Source organism: Tupaia chinensis, unplaced genomic scaffold (assembly GCF_000334495.1).
Source record: "Tupaia chinensis unplaced genomic scaffold, TupChi_1.0 Scaffold000047_1, whole genome shotgun sequence".
Classification (NCBI taxonomy): domain Eukaryota; kingdom Metazoa; phylum Chordata; class Mammalia; order Scandentia; family Tupaiidae; genus Tupaia; species Tupaia belangeri.
In genome coordinates, this window is record NW_006159505.1 from 4,640,706 (window position 1) to 4,651,959 (window position 11,254).

The following is an 11,254-nucleotide window of genomic DNA, read 5'->3' on the forward strand; positions in this document are numbered from 1 at the left end:
GAGATAGCACCAAGAGAGGTGTGCGCTACGCGGTACATAGACAATCTGTGGTATGCAACAAAACCCAGGCCACAAAATCGTGATTAGACACTTCCTGTCTGCCTCGGGGTGGGGTGGGGGCACTGTACGGCCTGAAGGGAGCACGTGGGGAACAGAAGCTGGGGGAACCAGCGCACAGCTTGGGGGGCATTTCTGCAGGCAGGCCAGGCAGGCAGCGAGAAAGCTCCATCCCGGCTCTCCTGCCAGGAGAACCATGGGGACACGTTCAGAGATGCATAGGACAGGCATCGGAAGCTTGGTCACCTTCCGAAAGGCAATGCCAAGACACAGCTCGTGAGGCCCAAGTCAGTTCCATTCAGTGTTCAGGGTACAGACGGAGACCGGCCCGGTTTTATGTGTAAACAGTAGAAATCAAAGGAAGTTGTTTTTATTGATAGTGAAATGACACATTCAAAAGTCCAGGTGAACTACAAACAGGGTTTTCTCTGGCATGGGAAAGAAGGGGGCACTGATGGGCTGTACACATCAGCTAAAGCCGTAGGCGGGCAGGGTAGGAAAGTCCGCGCCCGGGGCTGCGAGGTGCGTGGAAAAGCCTGGGGGCCCTTACAGCAAAATACAATGTGGGCAGCACCTGCTTGACTCAGTCATAGGGATCGAGTCCTGTGCACCTTCTGGTCATGGAGACAGATTTATTCATAGTGCCCACCGAGGCTGGCACGGTGCCTGGCACACAGGCACTCAGTGAGGATGTGGGGTGAACGGTTCCTGTGTGTGGCAAACTCGGATTTACTTGATCTGCAGAAAGTACGCAGTTATTCTGTAGAGAAATCTAAGCTCTGGCTAACATCCACATGTCTGACCACGCCAGATTGTGAGAGAACTAACACACATTGGAGAACTCTCTGGGTACAGTCCAGACCAGGTTGCTAGAGTTCCCTGCTTAATAGCTGGGATCCGTCCTGACACGCGTTTCCGGATGGCCGTTCAGAATTCCTGATTTACAAGTGCAGAGGCTGGCTAAGGTTTCCTGCCTTCTTCAGTATTTCTCCTTCCTCACGTTCCACACCCTGAGATAGAGAGGAAGGCTGGGGAGAGCCTGGCCACACTCTTCATCTCTAGTCTCCCTGTCCTGTGAGTAAGGATGGCCTGCAGCACACGTGAGGGAATTTCTGAGACTTCTCAGTCCCAAGGTGACAGATAAGAGACGTGGCTGTCTGAACAGCCAGAGTGAGAAGGCTGGTGGGTGGTGGCAGCTCTGCTCCCTCCAGACCAGAGGACCCCCAGGGCTTTTGCAGTGAGGAAAGTGACCTCGGCTCTTCGCCACTTCCACTACCAAGGAAAGCCAGGGTTGTGTCTACGCTGCCCGGCAGTTTCAGAATGCTGGGTACCGAGGGACTTCAGGGGCATGAGGAACCAAGCGTGCTGTGAACAGACACGGCACAGTTACAAATACACCTTCTCTGGTGGAGACTCTGGGTTCCCTCACTAGCACGGGGGTCCTTTCGTGACTCCCTGACGAGGTCCTGCAACACGACTCCAGCACAGCTAAGCTGGCTCTTGCCACCCCTGGGGACTTTGGCCACACGGACAGGCCACACAGAATATTCATCATCGAGGTCAAGACGCTTGCTCGTCATTCAGCAGGCACTCTGCTAGCCTGCAGGTGAGTCTGAGAAATTCCGGAGACCTGGAGCTCGGCAGCCCTGTCTCCCTGCGGGCCCAGCAGACCCACTCAGTCGGGAGAGTAAATTATCATCACACTTGCTACTATGTCTATGTCCCACTCGGGTTTCTCAGAAATGGAAAATCACATTCTAAATACACAATCCCTACACCTTGAACTCTCTTCCTCAGTTACCTTTCACTAGTCGCTCTGCAAAGCCAGCAGCCCCAGCCGGGTGGGCTCCTGAGGACAAACAGGGGAAAACTGTCTCCTCCAGCATGAGCTCTTCCTAGGACACCTAGAACGTACCTAAAACACCTACTCTCGCTTAATGCCCGGCCTGGTTTCCGTCCTCAGTGGCACGGCTGGTGCCCTCTCACGATTTCCAGCCCACCGATGGGAAACTCAACACAGGCATGTATTTCTAACAGAAGATTCTATGACACGATTACTTAGACTTAACAGACACAACTCCATTTCATGGACATTAAGGCCAAGGTTGTTTTTCTTTCTAATATTTTCACAGAGTCCGATGCTTGCTGAAGCCCAAGCTGGGCTTTTGTAGCACACAATTCTTCAAATTTTGCAAGAGAACACATTCACCTAACGTTCAAAATTAACCAGGGACACAGGCCTCAGGGAAGGTGGGAGGAGGTGGCCCTGGGACACTCCAAGCACTGCCAGGAGACCTGCCTGCAGCCCTGGGAGGCAGCCTGCCTTCCCATACGCATGCAGCAGCCGCCCGGACCAGGAGGGGGAGCGTCGCTTCCGGTGTTCCAGGGGCCACGGGAGGAGGCATGCCACTCAGTCCTCCGTGAACAAAACCAAACCAAAGAGCTCCTGGAACACTGAGGACCGAGGCAGATGAGAAGCCTCTAATTAATTTTGTGGCCTTTTTTTGTTTGTTGGTTAAAAAAGAGGGGAGGGGAGAATAAAAGGAAAGTGCAGTGAAATTTACTCTTTCGCCTCAGCCAGTTTATTGTTCATCTCTTTACTTTGCTCCTTTTCGTCAGGTTTGGCGGCACGGGGGCCCTCTGCACTCTTTTTCTTGGCGGTCTGGCCTGACACCACCTGCTTGTCTTTGGCCTTCCTCGGGGGCTTGTGGCTCGTGGAGGTCTTTTTTGGTTTAGAACTGTGAACACTAGGTTTCTCCACCTGCTCAGAGAGACAGACAGACACACCGCAAATACAGAAACACAGAAGGGGAGGGGGTGAGAGAGTTTAGAGACAAGACATTAATTAAAGGGTGGCGGCAACGACAAAGTCGGACACGGACGGAGCATGCGCCGTATAAAGTGGTTGCAGGGACACGCGGGCATTTGGCTTCTCCCGCCTCAACTCCCTGCTGAGTCATTCCCGCAACACTCTCCAGCCACATGGTCCCTTGCCCTGCCCCCCGGACCACCCAGGCTGGACTGTAACTCCATCTGCACCCTCTGCTGCTCCATCCTGTGGGAAGATGATACCTTGATACTTTATTACCTTGTCTGACTCAGACAAAGGCATGCGATTTGCTTAAGTCAAAGTAATGTGAGAGGCGCTGTGGGTCACCTCCAGGGGGAGGCTCAGGGTCAGCCCATGCTCTTTTCTTGCACACAGAGATTGCTCAGCACCCGCAGTGCCCGACTGAAGCAGTGATGAGGAGCTGCGGTCAACCCAGGCAGCATGTGCCAATCAGATGCAAGCCTTTGCTGGTCCTAGGTGTAGTCTGGGTGGCTTGTTATTGCAATAAGATGGCCTGTCCCTGCCCTGTTTCTGGGATGGTGAGTAGCACGGTGAATTCACATGAAGTGTCCTCACTGAGAAGTTTTGGCTGGGAGAGCTCCAGTCTCAGCAAGCCCCAGCACATCCCGCCACCTGCTCCTTATCTCTGCATGGCTCCCTCCAGCAATTTCCTTAGAGTGGCTGTCCCAAGCCCAGGCCCCTTCCTCTAGCCCTGTCCCCTCATTCTCAGGAGCTGGCCTTGCCTCCTCTTTCTCAGAAACTCTGGAGCCTATGGGCATGACCCCTCAATAAGCCCCCACCCACCATTCCAGATGTATTCCCCCTTCATCTCCTTCCCTCCCCTCGTGTCTTTCAGCCCTTGTTCTGGGTCCCACCTTGTCTGTGGGTGGACGAAGCTGACACTGGGCCTCACTTGTGGCTCATTCATTGCCAAGGCCCGGTGGTTTCCAGCCCCCTGAGCTGTAAGACAACTGGTCATCCTGGTTTGTCTGGAACTAGAGGCACCTAGAACATGGAACTTACCTTGCTAACTGGAAACCTTCCGAGCAAACTAGGTTGGTTAGTTATCTTAACTATAAACTAGTCCTGGGTCGGCAAGACTGTCGGACAAAAGCAGAGAAACGGTACATAGGCTCCAGAGCTATTCAGGTTCTTGGCAGGTGAGGCGAGATAGTGTTCTAATAGGACACTCCCCAAACCCACTTTTGTGAGTGGTTTATTAGAGTGATGGATCGCTGGGAACACACCTCGAGTGTGTTCTGACAGTCTGAGAATTGGTGGCTGGTGTTTCCCAAGAGGAGAATGAGAGCAGGCTGGTCTTTTCAGGGACAGCAGGAAGGACAGCAGGCACAGAGGCCGGCAGTACTGGGCCAGCCCTTTGGGGGCAGACACATAGCTATTTTAAGACAAGGGGATTTAGGACTTAGGTGAGTTTTTTTTTTTTTTTTTTTTCCTGCCATTTTTCCCCCTAGATTTTTCAAAATCAGAAGGCAGTTCTCTGGAAATCTGCCAGCCATTAATCTGATTTTATGCTTTAGATACTGTTTCTTTTTAATGCTCCCTTTGAATTTAACAAAGCCTCCTACTGAAGATGCCCCTGGGTCTCAATGTGCTAAAAAGGAACGGGGGGATAGCCAGCCCCATACTCTAGTAGTTAAAGGAGCTGGAGCTCATACAGCAATTATGGTTCAAATCCCAGCCCAGGTGTGGGTATGTGTGTGCCCCAAATCCTGACAGGATGGAAGAATGAAGAAGGGATTGTGGTGGTGACCATGCCCCACTGAGGGGTGCCTTCTCACCCTCTTTCTCTGTTTCTCTCTGGTGCGTGCATGTGGCCTCTGGCAGTGAAAACAAACAAACAAACAAAAAGCAGAAAGGGAATTTTCAGGGGTCTTTGGGGCTGAGCCAGAGTTGGCAGCAGCTCTACCCCCTGCCAGGCCAGGCTGACCGATCCCCACCAGATGCGTCTCACCTTTGGGGGTTCCTTGAAAGGCTCACTGTAGAGGCTGCGTATTCTTCTGCGGTCAGTGACCTTATTGTCAGCTGCCGTGGGCTTGTTGGTCTCCCCTTTGAACTGGGCACTGTAGCTGGTCTCATGCACCATCTTATCATCTGGGGGCTTGTACTGGGGCTTGGCCTTTATGGGCTTCACAGGCTTGATGTCTGTCCACGCTCTGAATTCATTCCTGTTAGTCAGAGAGAGCGTCAGTGCTGTGAACACCACACACCGGCACAGCGCTCCGACTCGACTCGGGGCTGGGAGAACCAGCGCTCCCTATGTACTCCCGGCAGGACCACGGGTGCTGGAGAGGGTCTGCACCCTGCCCTTGGGAAGGTGCAAGGTTTCCTTCTTGCAGAGGTGACCCAGGTTGTGGCCAGTCATAGTGACTTGGAGAAAGAGCTCAGGCTCCCCGCTCCACACTGTGTGGTCATGGACAGGCTATTCTACAATAATCTACAATAGTCGGGCTTGTTTCTCCGGTCTCTAAAGTGAGGCTGAGAAAACCCAACCCGTCCCGTCATGTGTGAGTGTAACAAATATCAAATGCCCTCAGAGGGTGAGCTCAGAGGCGATGAAGTTAATAAAACAGCACTCCTGGTATACCGCCTGGTGAATCTGGCTTATCAACAAATGCTGATTCCCTCTGCCTTATTCATAATGAAGAAGCTTTGTTGTCCAGAATCCTTAACGACACATCCTCCTTCGAGTAGCAGAGGGCCTGCCTCTTACAGTGCTAGAACTTGATCAGTCTTAATCACTTCAGATGAAAAACCTTGTGAAATGACGGAATACAGATCTTAAGGAAACAAATTTTTTGGAGAGATTTTTGCCATAGGGCACATGCGCTTGCTGGAGAGACAGAGAGAGAAGAGAGAGAGAGAAAGCAAGAAATCACTTCCCCGGAGGGGGGGATGGCCACATTGCAATCCCTTCTTGTCCAGTCTCCTCTTGGGATTTGGGGCACTCATGCACATGTGCCTGGCGTTAATTTCAAGCCTCTAGGTCTGGGACTCAAACCATGGTTGGCCATTCAGTGACATAAACATTATGCCATCTGCAAACAAATATTTTTAAAAATAATTATTTATTTTATTTATTATTATTATTATTGTTCTTTAATTTTACCGGAGAGAGAGACAGAGCAAGCTGCCAGGTCAGGGACTAGAACTGTGGTCTGCCATGTGGGAGTCCAATGCCTCAACTGCCGCACCACCTGCCAGCCCCAAGGGAAGAAAATGAACTGAACAGAATTTGGATACCACAACAAGGCCTCGCGTGGGCTATGACTGCGTAGGAGAGTCCACTTGCTTCGGTGTCAATGGCCGTTGGCCCTTACGCTGGAAGACTCTCTGTGTCAGTTCACGGCATTCCCTCTCATGGTTTCTAACCAGCTCCTTTTAATCTTTCAAAGGGCTGGAGAGAGGCGGCTGACAATGTTCACAGCAGGGTAAGAAGTGTAGCTGTTAATGGAGGCTACAAAGGTCCCTCCTGTTCGCTAAGTGCACGAGATTCAACGCCCGAGCTTAGTGTCCGGCTGGTTCTCATTTGGGGCATAAGAAGCTATCTGTGAGAGAGAAGTTAGTGTATGAGTGTCTGAGATGTTTGTGTTTTCCAGGGCCTTCTCACACTCTCACTGATGACTCCCTCCTCCAGGGCTCAGAGATGAGTCCCCAAATAGGAGCCCACAGGGACAGTAAGAGACCTTGGACTGTAATGGAGATCTGGCTTCTAGCCCCAAGGCTCCCTCTGACATCCGTAGTGTGGGCCTCTCCACCCCGATCCTTAGTTCCCTCATTTGTAAAGTAAAAAAACTAGGCCAGACAAGGTCCTCATAATGTCCTTTAGCTCAGGTGTTCTCTGACTTGGTAGAGCCTTTTGGTAACACTGAGTTACTTTCTGTCATTTGACCTCATCTCTGCACTTCTCTAGAGTAGATGGTAACTGTGAAGAGAGAGATCACGGTCTCTTTTTTTTTTTTTTTCCCCATAGGGTGCATGAATTCACAAGAAAGAGACAGAGAGAGGGAAGGTGAGAAATCACTCCCCACAGGGAGATGGCCACACCGTAATCCCTTCTCCTCCATTCTCCTCTCTGGCACATACACATACCCATGATTTGGGACTTGAACTGTGGCCGGCCACATGGAAATCCAGTGCCTCACCACCACACCACTTACTGACCTCCGAGACCACTGTCTCTTAAGAGAGTCTTCCTTAAGCTTCATGCTCACCATCCCAGTGCAGCCTGGGCCTCCACCTACGTGGCCCCTAAATAACAGACTCAGTGTCCCCGGACACCATCATCTCTCCCCAACCAAATTGCCTCATTGCCCACCCTCACCCAGTCATTCATGCACAAGTTGTTTCCTGAACTTTCCTGTTTATGACCAGCCTGACAGGATGCTGAGTGCTGTAGGCTCCGAGCTCAGGGTGTGTGAGGCAGCGGGATTGAGGCTCCTTCAGGACAAGAGGAAGCAGGAGGGAATGGGGAGCATGGAGGGGGGCTCCCACCCCAGCCTGGGACTCAGGAAGGAGTTTCTAGAGTAGGGCCAGAGAGGTTGCATTGCCAGGAGAAGGGGGAATAATTCTAGGTAGACTGAGTAGCACACACAGAGACTCATGGGAACCTGCGACTGTGTAGGTGGCTGAGTTCACATTTGAAGGAGTCGGGCCAAGAGGCTGGACAGATCACAGAGGTCCTGGCAGCATGTGAAAGGCATGGACCATTCTTGATTTCAAGCCAAGGACAAATATGGCCAGATTGGTCCTGGGAAGAAAACTTTGGCAGCCGTGTGAATGGTAGACAAGGGGAGAGCGGAGGTCAGTGGCAGGCAGGGGGTGGTGGAGTGAGCCAGGGGAGCGAGCCCTGAACCAGGAGGCTGCAGTGGGGACAGGGACGAGGGCACTGAGTCACTAGAGAGAATGGAAAAGACTTAAAAATAGATAAGCTGGAGAGATAAGAGTCAGGGAGGGGACCAGGGTGATACAGGGCAGGCTTGGGAGACAGTGCCACCTACGGTGATGGAGAAATGAGGAGGAAGACAGAATTCAGGATGAGGACTAACCCTCTCCTGAGTCCCTCTAGCATCTACCAACCCTGGCATCCAGGCCACTCTTGGCTCCTGCTTTTAACCTCCTCCTCCCTTCTCCGCCTTTTAAAAAACATAATAATTCTTTATTTAATTCTATTTATCATTATTATCATCTTCTAATTTGCTACAGGGCACACATACTTTTGAGAGAGAGAGAAAAAGGGAAAGTGAGGAAGTGAGAAAGCAAGCCGCCAGATTCAGGACTCGAAACACAGTCAGCCAGGTGGGAGTCCATCACCACAACAACCATGTCACCTGCTGGCCCTCTTTTCTACCTTCTTTAAGTGGTCAGTTGTGATCTGACTTCTGAACCATTTCAGCTCTGTACACAGACCCAGGCCGGCCCAGGGAACATCCAGGTTCTAGCTACCATTACCTTCTTCAAACTTTCAGAGCCCAAGTCCTGTTAGGTGGACGCCTAACACTCGGGCTGGACCTCCCAGCAACAGACAGTAACAACCTGGGTTCTGAACACAAGATGGCAGGGACCTGGGATTCTCTGTTCCTACCCCTGCCTGCTTCCAGAATTAGGACCAAGACAGGTGTACGCTGTCCCTGAGCTCTGTTTCTGGGTCATCTCTTGCAGGCCAGCGTCTGCAGCCTTCCGCAGCTCTGCACAGGCCCCTTGGGCTAGTGAGTGTCTCACTTGTGAGCAGTATCCATGGGATGTATCCTCTGACCTTGAACGACTTTGGTACCTCATCTTCATATGAGACCTTGTTAATGAGTCCCATAATAAGCTCACTGTAATTACGACGGTGTTAGGTTTAAGCTCAAATCTCATTTCTTAGAACTTTGAACTCTGGGTAAAGTCTCTTCCCATCATATATAATAAGTAAACATAAGTCATAAAAAGAAAATTAGCTACCATTCATCAGTTGCATTTTATAAATGGGGTATGTTTTTTTTTTGTTGTTGTTGTTGTTTTTGTGTATTCTCTCTCATCCTTACAACCTTAAAAAAGAGATAGTATTGCACCCCTTTTATAAAAGGCTCAGAGGGGTTCAGTGGCTTGCATGAGACCACACAGCTGGGGATAGCAGAGCTGGGAACCGAGCTCAGGGCAGTCAAGCTGCACAGCCCACAACCTTCCCACTCTGCTTTGGCAACATGGTCGAGCTGCGGTTGCTCAGCCTGCTGTCACTGCAAGTGCTTGTTCAGGGTTCGGCCTGCTGTCTGCTATGCTGTGGAAGGCTTGACTGGCACAGACTGGCCTAGATATCCAGCCTGAAGACTGGGTCATGCCCAGAGTCTTGTGCCAGGAGTCCGTGGTCCCCTTAGCAAGGTCTCCCCTTCCTAAGCAGCCACATCTCTGTTTGACCACTCATTTGTCCAGTCACTCAGCATTTGCCAAACCCCAGCCATGTACATGGCCAGTGGCCCACAGGGAGGAGTAAGCCGTGGTTGAGGTACCTACTGTTCAGTGAGTCAGGACTGGCCATGTGGGACCCTAAGGAAAGGCAGAAACAAGAAAAACGAAGCAAATGGGACAGAGCTCAGAGGGAACAAGGGAAAGAATGCTTAATATGGGTAGGGGCAAGGACTGGAGGAGCGACACTGAAGGGTGTAGACAGAGAAGTGGATGAAGGCCTTCATGAGCCAGTCTGAGTCCACCTGGCAGGTCCAGAGAGCAAACTGATCACCGTGGCTGTTGAGGAGGGTCTCAGAGGGATGTACAGGGTGGCCATGAGGGGCAGCAGTGGAGCCAGCCCGTGTGGAGTCTGGAATGCCCTGTTTGGTGCAGGTGGTAGGCCTGGGCAGCAACTGAGCTTTTCTGAGCAAAGCAGCACTGCTTCTCCAGCCTCCTCCTCACAGCAGATGCCCAATCTGACTACTCTTTAAGGCCCAGCTCATTGTTCTTTTCCAGAAAATCCTTCCTGGATTATTCAGCCCACTGGTTCCCATCGTTGGCTCCTGGCCCAATGACGCACTGGCCAGCTTTGTGGTTACTATGATATGTAGTTTCATGTCCTTCCTCAATTCTTTCATGAGTCCATTTGTCTCTCTTAAGGGGTAAGATACTTAATAGAAAATTCATGACAGAATTTCACTTTAAGTCAAATCTCATCTGCATGGCTGCACAGGGATTTTTCTTTAGCTTTGTTCTCTGTCAGGCTGCAGGGTTGGGGAAGAGCTGGGTTAGGACCCAGGCACTGTCTATCCCACCACACTCTCCCATGGTCCAGGCTGCAGTCAGGCCACACTCCATTTCTTTCTCATACTTTGCAAAACTTCAAAGTGCTTGGCACTCAGTGGACAGTCCATGGAAGTAGCTAGTGTTTGATTTCATTCCTGTTCACATTGCCTCCTCCTGAGCACTTCCCTCCTGCCCCAGATGGGGCAGGCCCTTGCCTTGGTGTTATGACTTTGACTTCAAAGCCCTTGTCCCTTTATCCCACTTTGGGGTGGATGTGTAACCACATTTATCTTTAGGTCTTTTCGAGCTCAAGGCCACTTTGCTCCTGGCAGCAACTATAAGGAAGCAGTTCCTTTGGGCCAATCTGGGAGTTACCACCATGAGGCTCTGGGTACATCAGGACGCCCCATATCAGAGGCTTCTACCCAGGGCATCCCACAGGTGTCCCTCATGTCAGTTTCTCTTGTGTCATGATGTGTAAGACTCCCAGGGGCAGGATGATCTCCAAAGGCCACTGTCCCCTCCACTATAGATCTACCAGTGGACCATATCATTTGTAGCTTAATGCATGACTTACCTCCTGCACAATGTCTACAGAGGACGGCCTGGGACTATGAAATCCCCCAGGGGGTGGGAAAACAGACAAGTGGGATCAATCAATATGTTTTGATCTGAATTTAAGTGGCTCCTCAATGGTTCATTTGTGCTAGGAAAATCAATGGATGGAAGACTGGGCCAGCCCCTGAGTCAAGCCCAGTATGAGCATCTCATGAGGCTTGGCAATGAGATTTTTGGGGGCTGCTCCCCCAAATTTTGAAGCAGCTACACAGACACATTCAGAGCAGCTGCTAAGCAGGACTTTAGGATTTTGCTGACTGGGCAAAGCTTTCGAAGGAGTCTACAAAGTCTACCTTCAACTCCTCCTGTCTGTCCCACTGCCTCTGCCTCTCTTGGGGCCTCAACACCTTCTCTTTCTTCCTGGACCATGGCATCAGGGTCCTGATTCCCATCTCTTACTTAATCATCTGGCACATGCTGTGGATAAATCTCATCAGCCAGCTCAACACTTCTGCTGGAATAGGACAAGGCCCTATCTCTGTTTTTTTTTTTTTTTTTTTTTTTGTTTGTTCCCCCTTG

General features: G+C 51.0%; 1 protein-coding gene across 1 annotated transcript in view; it reads right to left on the reverse strand.

Moving 5' to 3' along the window:
• Positions 1 to 11,254, reverse strand: part of MAP6 (microtubule associated protein 6) — a 74,306-nt gene that overhangs the window by 14,962 nt on the left and 48,090 nt on the right. Inside the window, exons 3-4 of the mRNA XM_006141149.1 lie at positions 4,860 to 5,073; positions 2,622 to 2,818 (exon numbers count right to left, since the gene is read on the reverse strand). Of these exons, the coding sequence (XP_006141211.1) occupies positions 2,622 to 2,818; positions 4,860 to 5,073 (411 nt within the window). The remainder of the gene's footprint in view (positions 1 to 2,621; positions 2,819 to 4,859; positions 5,074 to 11,254) is intronic.